The 18,115-nt window shown below is 32.8% G+C and overlaps 1 protein-coding gene across 8 annotated transcripts in view; it reads right to left on the bottom strand.

The window, feature by feature from the left end:
* Positions 1-18,115, bottom strand: part of PCNX1 (pecanex 1) — a 171,179-nt gene that overhangs the window by 91,111 nt on the left and 61,953 nt on the right. For 5 of the 8 annotated variants that reach the window (XM_027111644.1, XM_027111647.1, XM_027111646.1 and 2 more), the window contains 2 exons: positions 9,731-9,863; positions 3,624-3,808 (listed from right to left, as the gene is read on the bottom strand). The exons of 2 other annotated variants lie outside the window; for them this stretch is intronic. In XM_027111644.1, coding sequence (XP_026967445.1) covers positions 3,624-3,808; positions 9,731-9,863 — 318 coding nt within the window. The remainder of the gene's footprint in view (positions 1-3,623; positions 3,809-9,730; positions 9,864-18,115) is intronic. One more of the 8 variants, XM_027111645.1, reaches the window with a different exon arrangement.

Here is an 18,115-nt window from a genome sequence, read left to right as displayed (position 1 = left end):
AGTCCATAATAATATAATCTATTTTAAACACTAAGACGAACATAAAAATCACTGAAAGTTTTATAGATCATCTGAGTCTCTGCTTTTTAAAAAAAAAAATTTAAAAGCCTCCAAATTGTATTTCTCCTTAATAACGCATAGCTGCTAGAAACTGCTTAAGAAGGTCAATAGGGTGTTGCCAGATTTCCATTAAATCTTTTTCTAGAGCTGATCACATTTTCAAGGTAATAAGTTCTGTAGTAAAGCAGATTATCAGAAAGAATACCTTCTTTGTAAATACTTGTATAGTAATGAAATTTTTAAAAAACCTTAGAAAAATCAATTCATTACTCTTTAAACCTCTAATACATTAATGAAATTAAGAAAGTCTTAAATTCAGAGGAACACTACCTATGATATTTATATATTTTACATTTATGTCTTGATAAACATAGAACTCTATTGTCCTCATTTCTTGCCTGTAATAGTATTTTTATTTTTCACATGAAAATAATTTTATATATACTTCTCAAAACATATCCTCACCACCACTAATTTCATACACAGAAAAAAAAAAAGACAAATTTTCCTGTTTGATCCCATCTAGAATACTTCCTCTGAGATGTGATATATATTAAGAGTTTAACTATCAATTATAATAACCTGTTTTATCACTACATCAATTTACTACTCTTAATTCACAAGCGGAAGCCAGGATTAACAAAAAAACTGTCTCTTGTGTGACTTACCTGGGTAATAAGCAAAAGCCTGTTTTATTTAGTAAAACTGCAGTTTAATTCAGACTATAGTATGAAATCAACTGCAAATAAGTTCAACGAAAGGCTGATAAAAAGAAAATTAACCTTTAGAATGTGGTTTTTACAAAAAGAGTAACATGTTACATTGAAGGATTTGAGAAATTCTTTGATAGTAATTTCCTTTTCAAAGATTTTAACTTCAAAACTTACCCATCACTTACATAATTATTTAAACAAAGTTTCCATGGAAATGAAGTCTAGAAATGAGAAAGGAAGCCATCCAAATTTTTCCAACCAGGTTCTAAATTATACACTTATAATTCAGTTTTTAAAATTATGATGAACAATTATTATGCCTGTGGAAAATGGATGATGAAAATGTATTTTTCTCTGCTGATTAAGCTACTAATAAAACCTTATAATGCCATCGTCAATGAACTTTTCCACCACGTCCAATGCTACCTGATAATCTTGAAATGCTAGATACAATGCAACAGAAAAATAAGGATTCTCAGGGTTTAGTATAGGAAATGGATGTGGTTATGTATTATGACACCACAGAGTAAAAATGTCAAAAACATAGTTAAGGAAAACTACCTAGCCTTGGAATTAAATAATGCCTGACTGCAAGTTTCCTTTAATCGAAAAAGGCTAATATTCCTCACTTTAAAAAGTAAACGCACAATTACAACATATACATGTATACACATAAAACATTTATATGCATCCAAACATATATATGTATAAGTGGATATATGTAAGTTTGAGTGTGTATGAGTGTGTTATATAAATGTATTATGTGTATTTATAAATTTTCACATGTAAAAATTATACATTTAAAATTTTCAGTTGAAGAAGCTAAATTTGGAAGGAAGCAATCCTTTGTAAATACTCCATACTTTCAGGGAATATCATGGCTAACTTCAACATATTTGAGTATACAGTATCTAAATTCATTCACACAAAATTATTTTACTACTGTTAATTAAAATCATGTAGAAAATTAAACTATGCAACAAAAATATTCTAGTGGAATATATTAAAAAAGCAGTGTCTACCAATTCCTTCAAGTTCAGCTGCAGTTCATTTTTAGAATCTTCTTTGGCCAACCTTATGTGCTATGAAACGAACAGGTATACACTGTCCATTGATTGTGTGTTTTGTGCTAATTATTACTAAGCATTCAATTTGGCAACATTCAATTACCACAGGCCAAGAACTATCAGAAAGCAGTTAACACAAAAGATAAAATCCAAATTTTAAGAGAATATCCTGAATATTTACCAGTAGATGCTAAATTGACATGTACATATTCTCAATAATCTGCATGCGGTTTAAGCATGAAACTTTATAACTAAATCTTGCTTAGCAAGTTTTTTGAGCAAATTAAGAATTTTTACAAAGGAAAATCACCTACTGGTTCAATTTATTCTTCATTTGACAAGAGTTTAAAAATCCAAAATGGATTAAAACTAAGCTTAGCTAACCTACTACCAAATGATCAATGGACAATGGTGATAGTGACTGTGATTTTATACATACAAATTGGCAAGTCCTCTGTTCATAGGAACTTTGGGTTAACCCAAGAGAAATGTCAATAAAAAGATACCATTTACTCAATATATTTGCAACTAAGGAAGCATCCCTACTATCAGTCAAAGCAAGTAACTAAAGTTTACCTTACTCTTCTCAAACACCCTCTTTATAGACTCCCTGCCCTCTTCAAATTACAAACTCAAAAGCAAAAGCACTCTAAAATTAAAATGTTTTATTGCCTTCTCATTTTATTTAGAAATCACCGTACATTCTAATGTATAAATATCTTAGATGACCATTTTCAGCTTTCTATAAGATTTGCTAAAGACGACAATTTTCATCAATATGCATATCTAATACTTACTAATTCTCTCTGTAACTAAGAGTTTTTACAAAATGGGTAAAGAGTCAATAAATAGCATATGAAATTTTATTACCTGTTTTGGGCACCCTATACCATACATCCTTCTAGTAAAAGCATCAACTAAATTATCTTCTTTATAAATGAAAGACAGTTATAATATGGAGAAACAAAATCACAGTAATAAGCAAATATAATACTTTGAAATATGTATTTCTGAATAACAGGATTTTCTTCTTCATTATATTTACTTAAATTGCTATTAATCTGCATTTTGAGCACGAGAAAGCTAAACTGGACAGAGAAGTAGAAAACAAACCAGTATAAAATACTGTCTTTTTAAGGCATTACTGAGGCTTTAAACTATACCACCTCTCTGAGAATTAACTATTTAATAACTTATATTTCTATTTTTAGATGTATTAACAGGAAAAAGAAAAAACTTTATAAAGTCATTTGATAGTGGTATAGAGCCATCATGTCCTCAGAATACTGCATTTAGAATTATAGTAAGTCCTATTTCAGATGATAGACATTGAAGTAAAATATATAATACTTAAAAGAAAGATTATACAGTAATAGGCCATTAGAAAGTACTTTTGCCTTTCCTGCAGCAGAGAATTCAGAGAAATTAAGGTTCAATCAAAATAATTTTTTAAAACTCAACATTTCACCACATGGTACAAATGCCAAGAAATAGTAAAATTGCCCAAATCGTTATAACAGGACAGTAAAGCATGAACATTTATTAATACTTTACCATTAATAACGGACATGCTCAAAAGAAAATGTAGAGTAAGAGTTGAAAGAAACAGAAAAGGGAAAAGCAAATATCAAATTTTCCTTATACACAGGGCAAATCCTAAAAAACAGTGCTCTTATGCATAGTTCCAAAATGAAGCTATCTCAGGAGAGAAGTGTAATCATTGTTACCCATTATCTGCCACATCAAAGTTTTACGTCACCAAGATTATATAAGGCCTGCGTACCAAGTTCATCGTGCAAACTGCTGCCGCCTACAGCAGATGCATTGTCATGTGATGCTTCTAAGTGGACACTCCCATTTCTCACCAGCAAGGAGGCACTAGCACTGAGCACTGCAGCCTGGGAAGGGGGGCGGGACTGGACTTTGACCTGGGCTGTGGACTGCTGGTCTTGCTGACCATCTTGAAGGCTAGGAAAAAACATGGATTGGGGAGACATTACAGGGAAGAAAAGAGAAAACAATAGCTAGAAGTCAATATAGAAAACTAATTAAAAAAAAAAAAGATTTCAATGTAACCTAAGAAAGAGCCAACAAACTTTGTAAAATATGCAGATCATACTGCCGGCTTAAAATTTCTGGTCTTTAGAAATCTGATTCATGGTGATGAACACAGAAAAATTTCAATGTATACGTAAAGCAACCAATCTGTGACACCTTTCCACCTCAAGACAACAAAGTCCTAGTATAAGGAAAAAAGTAGCAAAGAAGAGTCACAAGTACACTAAATATATGTAGGCTGTAGCTGGTCCCTCATAGAAAAAACCTATTTTTTAGTTCAATATGCATTTTTATAAATAACCTTGATATAATTATTCTAGAATTGTTCTTTCAAATATTCTGGCATCTCAAATTCACAATAAGACAACATTTCTATGCACTTGAAAACCAAAGAATCTTTATCAAATGCAACCAAGATGACAATTTTGAATCAAAAGAAAATCACAAACTAGTGAAGAAAACCAGAATAAAAAACACTGACTCAATCAAGTGAAATAAAAATGACTGCTGAGATGCTAGAAGAAATATAATTCATATATAAAGTGTTTTTTCTATCAAAAGCCTACATAGTTCTGAAATAAGGCCACAGGCTTTATATACAAGTGTTAGTTAAAATAATTATGTTCCCTTAGTGAATTTTGTTCTTATCTTTTCCAATTCATATCAAAGTTTCATTACAAGAACCATTGTTTTACAAAACCATAAAAATAATTTGGAAACCAGTAATTTCTCAAGGGATATTATAGTCTTTTCTGAATTTTACAAAAATTTAAAAATACTTAGTATTTTGTGATTATAAATGTTATTAAAATTATCTAAAGTATCTAAAAATTAGATAAAATTAAGAAACTATATTATATTCTTAACTCATTTTTTGTTTATATATATTTTAAAACACTATGAATTTTAACTTTCTTAGTATAACACTCAAATTTAAACTGATGAAACTCATGAAAACACTCTGAGTATAATTATTATATGTCATTCTCTACATAATGTTCAATGCATATCTGCACTATTATTAGACCTTTTAGGATTTAAAAGAAGTATGCTACTTAGAATGGCCTTATTCGGTAACTTTATCATTTTCATGAGTATCAACTTCTCTCTAATCCTTTGAATTAAACGCAGCGGTTTCTCTGATGTCTATAAAACAAGACTAATCCTGCTGCAGACTGGGAAGAGAGCTGTAATTTGAAGCAGAGTTGAGCCTTGAACAACGCGGGGGTTAGGGAGCCGAATCTCCAGAGTTGAAAATCCGCGTATAACTTATAGTGCCCCTCCTTATCCACGGTTCAGCGTCCAAAGATTCATCCAATTACGGATCATGTCACCCTACAGTATTTATTATCGAAAAATACCCACATGTAATTGGAACCACACAGTTCAAACCCATGTTGTTTAAGGGTCAACTGTAACCATGAAATAAGACTAAGTAAAAAATACTTCACATATTGCTTAAAGCTGTGGTTATGGTAACAGAACACACTCTGGAACTGTACTGTCTAATACAGTAGCCACGCATGACTAAAGTAACTAAAATGTTAGTTCCTCATTCATGCTAACCGTATTTCAAGTGCTCAAGAGCTACGTAACACAGCTAGTGGCTACCATGGCTACCACAGCTACCAGAGTGAGCAGAAGCTAGTAGTTAGTGTGTTCTATACTGGACAGTGCAGATTATAAAATATTTCCACCACCACAGAAAGTTCTGTTACATTAATTTTTTTTCAGGCTTCTTTTAGAGCCAATAAAAAGTACATAATCTAGGGCTTCACTGGCGGCACAGTGGTTGAGAGTCTGCCTGCCGATGCAGGGGAGACGGGTTCGTGCCCCGGTCCGGGAAGATCCCACATGCCGCGGAGCGGCTGGGCCCGTGAGCCATGGCCGCTGAGCCTGAGCGTCCGGAGCCTGTGCTCCGCAACGGGAGAGGCCACAACAGTGAGAGGCCCGCGTACCGCCAAAAAAAAAAAAAAAAAAAAGTACATAATCTAAATAGAGCACAGGAATGTATGCAACATATTAAAAACAAATAAGTCTGCAAAACACTTACAATGCTTACCGGCACTAACTTTTTAAGTCATAACTATAAATAGTAAGTCTGTCCTTGGAAGCCATCTAAAGTTATCCATAAACCTTACCAAAATGACCAAATTTCACAAGGGAGAAAATTTTGAGTAGCTCAAGTACTATGATCCTTCAGATTCAGAAGACAAAATTTTATAATATACGTATATATATACTCAACAAATTTTTCCATCAATTTCTTCACTTAAAAGTCATAAACAAAGGTGCTATACGGCAGTTAGATGTATTCTAATGTGAACGTATTGAGAATACGCTAATCTTCAACATATCAATATATAAAAGGTTTTCAAAATATTAGGCAGTGCATGAAAATCAACTCCAGAATAAAGAAACAAAGACAATTAGCCAAAATCTATGCAGTTGTAAATGTCCAGTTTCTGAACATCAAAAGCTAGACAAAAAGTATTTATGTCCCTTGAATTCCTGTTTTCAAGAATCGTTCAACAAGAAAAAAGCGTATTATTTTTGCACAAATTGCTAGGAAAACTATTCCTGGAGGTGGTACTTCACCTTAAGCTAACTAATAATTGACAAAAATTAATCTTTTTTACAATACCAATTATATATCAAAACTATCAGTTTCAGAAAAGGTAGCAACTATTTCACAACACAGCAAAAGGTAGAAATTTAGGTTTCTAAACCATTAATTATCAGTAGCATCACTGACACGCAGTCTCACTAATTAATTAACTCTTCTAATTTAAATGATAAAAAAATAGTTGGTCTTGGTCTTTCCTTCCTCTGTACCACTTACTTAATATTTGACACATTCTGCCTTACACTGTTATCTTTGTATGTATCTCCTCAACTAAACAATAAGCTCTAAGAGTATGATCACATTATTGCTATGAATCTCCAGAGAACACTCAGAAGAGTATCTTGAACACAGTACACAAGCAACAAATATCTGGTGGATTCCTTCCTGTGTACCACAAAATGATATGAATTTCCAATTATGGACTCAGTTATTACTATGACCTTATTTGATTACAAGTCTTTCAATCTTATATTTAAAAAAATAAATTTAAGGGCTTCCCTGGTGGCGCAGTGGTTGAGAGTCCTCCTGCCAATGCAGGGGACACGGGTTTGTGCCCCGGTCCGGGAAGATCCCACAAGCCGCGGAGCGGCTGGGCCAGTAAGCCATGGCCGCTGGGCCTGCGTGTCCGGAGCCTGTGCTCCGCAATGGGAGAGGCCACAACAGTGAGAGGCCCACGTACCGCAAAAAATAAAAAATAAATATAAATAAATAAATAAATTTAAGAATACAGTAAAGCTTCTTTCCCTTCCCCCAAATGCACTGATGATTTATTTTCATTCCAGTCCATTAACTAGAGTTCTAAAAGATATCACATTTAGGCTGATAAATATAGAACTAACTCTTAATATTATTATAGAATTTTTAAATATTCATTTTTGTTTTTAGCTCTAGTAACTGGGAAGAATTAATAAGGGCCTACAAGGTTAAGTTAATGAACAAAAAAACTTTAAAAAGTAATTCTGAAATAGGATATTCTAACAAGCATAAAAAATACATGCAAATTCTCTTTGTGAGGAAATTGATGATTCACCCCCAATCTTTGGAGACATATACTCTACCAAGTTGCTTTTTAGACTGTCGATTACTTACACTATTCATTAAACTTTAAAATAAGTTAATAGATTTTACTGATATTTATAGAGTAGTTATAATTAAAGTGTTATCATACCTATTCCATTTCTTTTTGACAAGTTTTTCAAGTTTTGCATAACCATGCTATCCTATATTTATTTAAATATGAGATTATTATGTAACTCACATTGAGAATACCACTATTACTTTACCTGAATATTTTTGCAATTAAAAAAGATGGTTTTATTCAATTGGTGTTTCTCCTAATTCCTCACAGCTAAATTTTATCTTATTTCATTCATAATGAAGTCAGCCTCTTTAAGATACATGCAATCTTTGTACTGGAAATACCATGGAACCTTAACAAAATCTACATGCTGACTGATTATTGGAAGACTACTTTCCAAAAATCCTAATGTGAGCCCTTTACAAATAAAGGGCTCACAGCACATCCTCATTTGAATGGTGATGTATTTAAAACCTTAGAAATCCTATGTGGTTGGCTGGAGTTAGAACAGTTCTTTAATATTCCACCAGGCAGAGAAAAAAACCAAATTTGTCTACATTTGTTTAGTGAGTGAGATCCAAAGAATGAAAGGATTTTTAAAGACTAAAGAGGTTAAAAAAGATTAAGAAATATCAACATGGAGTGAGAAGGTAAGCAAAGAATATGTCTATGGCAAGTATAATTCAAGGGGAAAAAAAGAAGAGGTTAGAAAACACAAAATAGGAAAAGTAAAATGAAATGGTGAACACCTTCTGCAGGTTGGGACTATACCCCAAATCCATCAGCAAAAAAAAGTTACCTCAGGGAGCAAAGGAAATAGAAGAGGAGGGCTCACAAAAAGTAAAGGCACTCAGAAAAGATTTCTAGACCAAATGTTTCTTTTCAATGGTTGCTTTCCCATTTTTATATTTTAAACATTGGTTTAACTAATCCACACTGCATTATAAATTATGTATTACTGCAGGATTAATTAGGAACATGATCTATGAAAGATGAAGTTCCTGATTGTAATGTAAAACTCAGAAAAACAATCCAGTCTTAAATCCCAAGGGGAATATAAAATAAAGCAGTGATTTACAGATATAAGGATTTTGCTACTTTCATGAACAAGATTTTAACAAGGGAAGGGATTTATCTCTTCAAACCTACCATGCATTCAACAGCAGTTATTTCACCAAATTTTCTTCCTTTTGAATTTCAAAATGTAGTAAAATAATTTGGGTAATGATGCTTTTGGACACAAGAGATTAATAAAAGCATACAGTATAACAACATACGCACTGCTTAAGCAAGCACATATATTTTCGTCCATATTTGTATTCTTTAAATAAAGCATAAGTCTTTTGAATAGGTTTTTTTATATTTCTAATTCAAGCCATAGGCTCATTAGATTTGACATAACTGAGAATAAAAAAGCTTAAGAATTTCAATTAAAAATTACTCCCAAGATTATAAATAGATGCTTTCCTAATTAGGAATATTGGAAAAATAATTTTTTTTTGTTCAGCATACTATAGAGGTTGAGAAATTCACCATAAATGTACATACAAATATATATATCTGTATATATATATATCTCCAATTGACCATAAGTTACCAAAAATTAAATATTCTAGTTCCGTGTCATTTACTAGGTCCTGGTGTTTAATTTTCAAGCAATGCAAAATAAAATATATTATATTTTAGTGAAATAAAATAATCAAACTGGTTTATCAGGCTGACGTCAACAAGCTCACCACTCAGTCCATATTTGTTCATACTGAACACTGTTCAAGGTGTTCGGGAAAGATACTGCATTAATATTACTAATTTGGTGTAGGAAAAAAAATGAAAAGCTGACTTAAGGCCTCTATTTACATTTCTATAACTGCCCTAAAATAATTTTTGTGATTTAAAATTGGCTAAACCAATCTGATCATTTTGTTTAAAAAATGCAATATAAGACATGCATAATTCAATAAGCTCAGTCACATGCAGAGAAAGCCTAAAGAAGCGTACAGTATAGGAGAGAAACTGGAAGAAAAAAGAAAAACAAAGCTATTTAATAAATGCTTTCTTGAGACTGACAGAACAAGTTAGAGGTCTGTTACATGCATGCTAAGCTTGGTGGAATTTTAAAATACCATACCTTAGGGGTGATCCGATGAGCAATGTAGGAGGGGTAGGGTTACTCCCTGCATTGTGCCGGCGCCGTACTGCCTGGCGCCTAAATGTGCTGCGTTCACGGCGAAATGACACTGCCTCCTCGCTGGCCTGTGCTGCTGCATTAAGACAGACTTAGGTCAAACAGGAGCCTAGGTCAGAGGCGTAAACAGCAGCTGAGCCTGTCCTCCCCAGATACGGCAGATTAACAGTGAACCTATGAAAACCTTTTGGCTCAGTTAGTCAAGTTCCCTCTACTTTGAGGGTGGGAAGTCAGGGACTACACACAATCCTTTTTATTAAAGATAACTGTTTCTTTAAAAATAATGTTTCTGATGTTATCTGGCCTCACCGTCTTCTCTTCAACCTCAATTTTCTATTTTAAGATCTCTGTTGTTTTAAATCTTTTTCTAGAAGTCTTATTTAGTCCCATATTCCTCTACTAGCCCTTTAAGTCAGCCTTAAAGGTACTGTATGTGTCAGTTCCAACCAATGGTAAAGGGGCATTAATTTCTTCCTTTCATGAAGACAGTAAAAGCAACAATGATAGCACCTGTGATGACGAGGAGTCAGGCAGTAAGTTTATCTCACACTACCCTGTGCCATAGTTTTGGCAGCATTAAATGAAACTGCTGCCTGCTATGCTGCACAACTAGCTTTTTAAATGCTCAATTCAAGGTAGCATGTGTATATGTTAACTGTAGAGTAGTTGGCTACCATCAAACTTTATTCAACTCCATGCCCTCACACTGGTCCCCTCAACACTAGGAAGCAAATGTCAGCAAAATATCACCAAAAAAATTAGAAACCCATAGCTTAATCCAAAAGCAATAAAGTACAAACTAAAACCAAATATATAACAATGAGAAAATCGAAACTATGGCTTAATAGAATTACATAAAATTTTATAAAACCATGACTGATTTGGGTTTCTAAAACAAAACGCAAAATGATGTTTATCCATTTGAATCTAAAACAATTGTTTCCTATAGTGATCTAAATATTTTAAGAATCATTTTGATTTTGCGAAAGGGTATTTTGATACTAAATATGAATAAAGACAAAACAACTTAGTCCAGATGACATTTTTTTTTTTACAACAAATGAAAATTTCTTTCTTTTCAGCAAGTATGAAATGGATTACAAAATCAACAGTGTTGTATTTTGACTTCAGTTCTCTGACAAGTGTTCTTGACATTTTGAAGGCGTTACTAATTCTCATCATTATTCTGCTTAGCAACAGCCATTTCCATCAATTTAAATGTTGATTTTAATAAAGTATTCTTTTAAATGTTTACACCTTTATCCCTTCCCCAGGCTGCCCCAGTGAACGTTCTTTGTGTAATTAACCCATTATAATTAGGAATATATGGATTACCTCCAGAAGACATGGACTTCTCTATCTTTAGGCAATGTTTTCTTTTATTAAAGGGATGACAAGCACAGAATTATTTCACCCACTTGGCAAGCTTCTGCCGGTAAGAAGTGTAAGTCACAAGTAACGGGTCAACAGTTTACATTCCTTCTTTCTTTCTCTGCTCACGCACTCCAGTGACATTCTAAAGTTAGAAAACTAAATCAGAATGAGGCTTTGGGGCTTTGAATCCAAACCAAACTTGACTCCCGGAGCTAATACTTCTTTTCTTTTCTTTCACCAGTTTTATTGTGATATAATGAGAATTCCTTTAATGTGAAAAGGCTGTTACTTGTGATGTAAAAGCTCATGTATACAAAAATTATATATGACCTGTGAGAACAAATAATGCTGATTAAATATGATTATTTAGAACTGTGCTGTCCAACATGGTAACCACTAGCCATATATGGCTATTTAAACTTAAATTAATGAAAATTAAAAGTTCAGTTTACCAGATTCATGACCCATACTTCAAGCGCTCAACAGTTGCATGTGGCCAGATACAGACACTTCCATCACCACAGAAAGCTGTATCGTATGGTGCTGATTTAGAGTCAAGGATGCCTGTTTGTCACTGTAACCTACAGAGCATATTGTGTGCTTTGCCTATTCCTGACAACCAAGACCTCAACAAAGGAAAGAGTAACCAGCACTGTCACTAAGAAGAAAACATAATATTGGCATGGCAGTCATTGGATGAAGGATAAAACAAAGCAAACAAGCCACTTGAAAGAAGAAATGAGAAGTTAGATGAGTGACTCGTATACCTATTAATGGTTCTCAGACGTCAGTAAGGTTAATTTGGGTTATGAAATTTTAAGTCACTATTTTAAACCTCAATTCAAGACTTATTTTTGAAATTATATTGAAGATTTCTATTCTTTTGTTGTAATAAACTATTGCTCAATTCACAGGTCAATTCACTTCTCTTAAGAAACTATCAAACATTCATTCTAGTTTTAGATATGTTGTTTCAATCAAAATAACAGAGTAAATTTACCCAGATAGAATTTATAGGGGATAATTTAATCCATAAAATGTACTAAAATTATTCAGAAGGAATAGATGATCACTGAATACTGAGAAGAGGAAGAAGGGACATAGGAAACAGCTTTCTTTACTATCTTCCTTCTACTGAGGACTTAATGGGGTTAATTTAAAATAAAAGCTAGTTATTCCATAGTATTGGGACAAAAAAACAAAACTACAGTGTCCATTTGTAGTCAAAATGTTCTTTGGCTTCTCCAGAAGGCACTTTTTTTTTTTTTTTTGCTAGTAACATACCACTTACATTTTGTTATCTGCAAAATAACTATTAACATTATTTTCTTAAGAAAATAGTTTTAGAAACATATCAAAAGTTTAGACGTCCATAGAACAACATATTAAAATGGAGTTCTGATTACTGCCCATGTTATCCTCTGTAATATTCAGGGTATAAATAACCGATGATAAAAGAATATTCAATGTTTACTAGAGCCACCCGTTTAACAGTAGCTAGGATCACACATTCAGCTGAAAACACTGTGCTATTATTTATGGTCACACAAATAAGATTAAACCATGCCCCCCCTGGGAAGGTGCTACTTATATAGAACATTTCCATTTGGAACAGGTTCCAGTGGGGGTCCAGTTCTATTAGAGCCGAGGGGGAAGAAGTGTCTAAAGCTTAAAAATAATTTGCTGTAAGCATGCTCAGTCACATAAGTTATAGCCTTACTTGATGAAAATTCACTTCCACAATCCAACTACAAAAAACTCTTTTTGAATCCTTTAACTTTATAAGAGAAAGAAAACAACAACAACAAAATATTTTAACTAGGGAACCAGAGGGGAGAGAGAAAACACTTTAAAACCTGGTTTTGAAGTTGATATTGCTTAAAACTCAGTATCCCCTGGCAAAGAATAAAATTAACTAGTATAATAATGAGTATAAAATGCAAACAGTAAAAATTTAGCACTCTAGGTACAACTAAATTTTATGCATGTGTAGGTAAAGGAGAAAAAAACCACAAACATTCAAGTGATTCAAAAACCATGAATGGCAAGACAGATATAAAGCACTTTCAAGGACATATATTTAGACAAATGTGAATTTTTTAACATTTTTAAAAAAATTTTAAGAGTCTTGACTTTCTAATTATTTCTTTGTGTTAAAAAGACTTCAAGAGACTGAATTACGATCATAAGTTTAAGAGATAACTTCAGATAATTTACCTCTATTTCTGGAGTAGTGATACAATCATTCAATTAAGTTTAAACATTCTCATGCACAAGGCACAGATATCCAATGATATTTTAGACAGCTGTGGTCTGATCTATTCCTAAAGACCACAGAGAAAACAAAATACACACCTCCCGCCTAAGGAGTTACTTCCCGTTTATCTCAACGAGTTAAGGAAAATTCTACACATTCTATAGTGAATTATTTTAATGCAGTATTTTTTTTTTAATATGGGGGTATTAAAACAACAGACTTCCAGTTTGTTTTAGTCTGTTAAAAAACAGGGAAAGCATTAAAGGCACTAATATACTTTCAGGATGACTGGGATGGCACAAAAGAACACAATTTGGTGAGGCAGGAGGTGAGGATTGTTCACACTGTATCTCAAAAATTGGAAAGTTATGAGCAAAAATACATATAGAAAAAGATGCCACTTAAAAATGATGCGAATCATACAGCTGACTGCTAGTGAAAGGATTCATATGTAATAAGCGGCTTTCTAGTTGTTACATGCTGCTACGGCTGGCCTCTTGTGATAGCTCAATGGCTAGTAAATGAATTGATAAAAATTTAGACAGAAGACACTGCTCAAGAAAGGTGTTGTTTTCAGAGGGCAGTGTCCATTGTAGGAAAAAAGGAGTAAATTTGGGAAGATCACGAAAATAAAAATGTGTGTTTTGGTACCACAGAAGCAAGCTGTTTAAGCCAACACTTTAAGAAAAAAAGATGAAAGTATGAAACAAATATATACACATTTCAGAAAATTAAAATATAAACATTCTGAAATACACTGAAATATTCTTCAAGGTAAAAATTATTTTACTTAAGAATTAAGTTACTATATGAAGAAATGAACATTCAAATGATTTTGCAAAAAAATTTTAAAGGAAATATTTTAGTCTAGGCATGAAATCCATTTTATCTAAACATCTTTTCCCTTTCTTACTTTCCATGTCAGTCAAGAATGATGCTAACATCAGCATGCAAAGATTTTGTTCTAATATAGAAACAAATGCTTACAAGCATCATTTTCTGGGAGGCCAAAGAACAAGAATCTGCTGCACAATTTCTAAGCATTCATTCTGAATTAAAATAATTTCCATCTATGAAAACATTTTAAAGGTCTACTCTATTTTTTGAGACATAAACCAACAAACAGTAGCAAACAACAACAAAATTATTAGCTGTATCTTGAGTTAGAGAATTTACATATCTTTATTGTTACTCTCCATAATCCCAGGCAGTCACACAAATATAGTTGGGTAGACAAAGTTAAATGATACTCTGGAGTCATTTAGGAACATTTCCTAAAAGATATATAGTTTAAGGATTACTTACTTTCATAGGTGGTTCCTAATCTTTTTGAATCCTTTGTGAATGGTCTGATAGACCCTCTCTCCTGGAAAACTGCACTCAGAAACAATTTTGAATATATTTTCAGGAGACTCACATAATAAGGGATCATTAGTGAAGAATATATATTTGAAGTGACATATTTGAAAAGGAAAACTTCCTTACAAATGGCATCAGTGTCTTAATTTTCATAATAAATCTAAAAAGCACTTGACACATGGAAGCTTGTTAGAGTCTGATCATTAACTGTGAGACATGCTTGAACAGTTATTATTACTGTTTCACAATTGAGGAAATTGAGACACAGGTTTAATGGCTTGCCGGACTATCCAGTTAGTAATTAGAGGTGGTATTAAAATGTAACTGTTTGAATCCTTATACAGAACTTTACTGCTGCTAGAAAGAATGGGCTGGTTTTGGGAATTTGATACACAAACCCTTATTTGCCTCATCAATAAAATACCTCTTTTCTTGACACTGCTTTAAAAGAAGATAATTTTTTCAAGTAACTGAAGCATACAAACCTGCTTACTACATCTAATGAGCATTCTTCTATGCAGTTTTATATGTCTAAGCTTTCTTCTCAGTACAGACTAAATATAATACAATCTTTCCTTAGTCACATACATTTATTAGTGCGTTATACTGTAATACAGCATTAAGTTATGATACTATGATGTCCTTGAACAAATTAACATAGTTTGCCCTGGATTTAATGACTCCCTACCATTCTGTTTTTGGCACTGGTGTGTATGGTTATTCCAGCTTCCGTAGAATTAGCAGTGCATTTCTTCTGCTGTCATTATTTTTAGCCTCTACAAGCACCCCTCTCTTTCTACTAATTTTCTTCTTCTCACTTACTATCTTGACTGGGAAATCAGAAAATTAAGTTTCTTAGAATTTAGAGTCCCTCTATTCAGTAAAATAAAACAGCTTTAATCCACATATTCTTGTCTGTTCAGTGGTCTTTGTCTTTTTTTTTCAATGATATTTGGGATCAAATTTACATGCATGGTACAAACCCTCATAAACTGTTTATCAAGAAGGTTTGGTTTTTCTTTAAATAAAGTGATATTCCCTTAAAAAAAGACTATCTTTGGTTCCTAACACAAAAATATTATAATAGGATCCTATTTCATGCTTATAAAATAGTGACCCAAGTATTACATTTAAAATAATTTTCTCAAACAGAAAAACAGAGGTTGAGAAATTCAGAAAAAAATACAAAGAATAACAGAATGAATATAAACCTTCCTATTCTGGTTGCTCTTTACAGTCTGTTGAATCAGGCAACATATAAGTTTAAGTTACCCAAAAGAAAACAGGATAATTTTCTATCGTATATAACTTGTCTGTACTTTTTATTCCTAAAATACTAGTCATAAGTTATTAAAGATATGTTTTATAATTATAAAAGGAAAATTAAATGCAAAAACAAGAGATCATCAATAGAAATGTCTTAGCCTGAATATAAAATTTTCCTGTCTAAGCAATCACAGAACATTATGGATGAAATCCAATTTTAACCAAAGTACTAGATCAACGGTGAGACGTCCTATGAAAACAATCATTTGCTATGTGACTCAGTATCAAAAGAAAAGTTATATGACCTATTGCTGCCAAGGTAAGATTAAAATCCGTATTACTAGATTAGATGTTAATAAAAATATTTTTCTTTTTGGTATTATGTAAGAAATTAGGAATTCAGATTATTTATTTTTACTATTATTGAGTTTCACAATGGCACAATGAGAGTATCTTTAATGTTTTTCTATATCTAATCATTTTCTTCAACTTTAAGGACAGGATACATATGAGTAGTGTAACAGACTGGCCTGTGAAATAGAAACATCAGCACTATTAAGCTGTTACTACGTGCCAGGCACTGTTGTAAGCATTTTACATCTATTAACTCCGTTAGTCCTCATAAAAACCCTGTAGGATGGGCGAAGCTGGGGCGAAGGGAGAGTAGCATGGACATACATACACTACCTAATGTAAAATAGCTGGCTGGTGGGAAGCAGCAGCATAGCACAGGGAGATCGGCTCGGTGCTTTGTGACCACCTAGAGGGGTGGGATAGGGAGGGTGGGAGGGAGGCTCAATAGAGAGGGGACATGGGGACATGTGTATGCATGTGGCTGATTCGCTTTGTTGTGCAACAGAAACTAACACAGTATCATGAAGCAATTATACTCCAATAAAGATCTATTAAAAACAAAAAACAAACCCCTATGGGATAGAAACTACTATCATCTCCATTTTAAGATGAGGAAGCCAAGGCTTAAGAAGGTAAGCAGCTTTCCCGGAGTCACAACTACAATGAGCCCATATACTAACAAGGATGTATGACTCCATGTCACTGTATTAGGTACCTGCTATTTTAGAATATTTTATTTTACTATTTTAAAGTACACTTCCTTAGTTCCATCCTTCCACAGGACCAACACCCATTCAGCTTAAAGATAAGACAAAAAGAAATCATCAGAGAGCTCATTAACACGTCCAAATTCATTAGGATAAAATCTACTTATGGTTTATGTATAGCCATGTGAATGGTCAAGCAGTATCCTCTGTTGTGCTGACACATTTCAGGAGTAGAGTATGTAAAGCAGAACAGATAGCCAAGAAAAATTTCTCCTAATTATCAAAAAGAAGTAACAATCTAATAAATTTTACAAAGTACTTGGGAGTCTATATAATTTTTAAATAATGAAAACCAAAATATATCCCCTCCCACTACCACCAATCATCCAAAAAGCCCAAACAAGACCCTCATAAAATGTCATGAAAACCAACTAAATATAAATCCAATACGTTTAAGCAGTTTAGTTTTGATCTTATTTTTATTCTAAACACACTGAAGCTCAAAGAAAAATAGCCCCGACAATGCCTTCCTTTGGCAAAAAATGTTTTTTAACAGCCCGGAGATGATTACATTTATTCCACTAAAGTGCCTGGAAATTTTTAGTTCATTATTTGTTTCTTATTAACAGTCGATGATTTGTTTTATTAAAAAAAAATAAGAACACAAACAAAAGCTGGAATCTCGAAAAATGAGGGCTCATCTTAGTCAAAGATCAGCACTGAGAAGCAAATAAGACCTTCATATAACTTTTCCTAAAAAACAGAATGCCCCACGTCCCTGTGAAGAGGAAATGGCATTTTAAAGACAAAGACATAAGATTTACTATAGGTCTTACATATATTTTAGTATTTACATTTCAACAATATTTAGAACAGCAATATTTTTCTATCATTGCATATTCACTCTTAAAATTTATTTTAATGACAACTTTAATAAAAATTAAGCTATAATTTAAAACCCAATGGTTTCTTGCATATTGTGAACATATCTGATATGATTTGTGTGAGAAA

This window comes from Aethalodelphis obliquidens, unplaced genomic scaffold, assembly GCF_003676395.1.
Source record: "Aethalodelphis obliquidens isolate GAN/ISIS:26980383/991018 unplaced genomic scaffold, ASM367639v1 scaffold10, whole genome shotgun sequence".
In the NCBI taxonomy this organism is placed as follows: Eukaryota; Metazoa; Chordata; class Mammalia; order Artiodactyla; family Delphinidae; genus Aethalodelphis; species Aethalodelphis obliquidens.
Note: the sequence above shows the minus strand (reverse complement) of the source record. Positions and strands in the feature narration are given on the sequence as shown.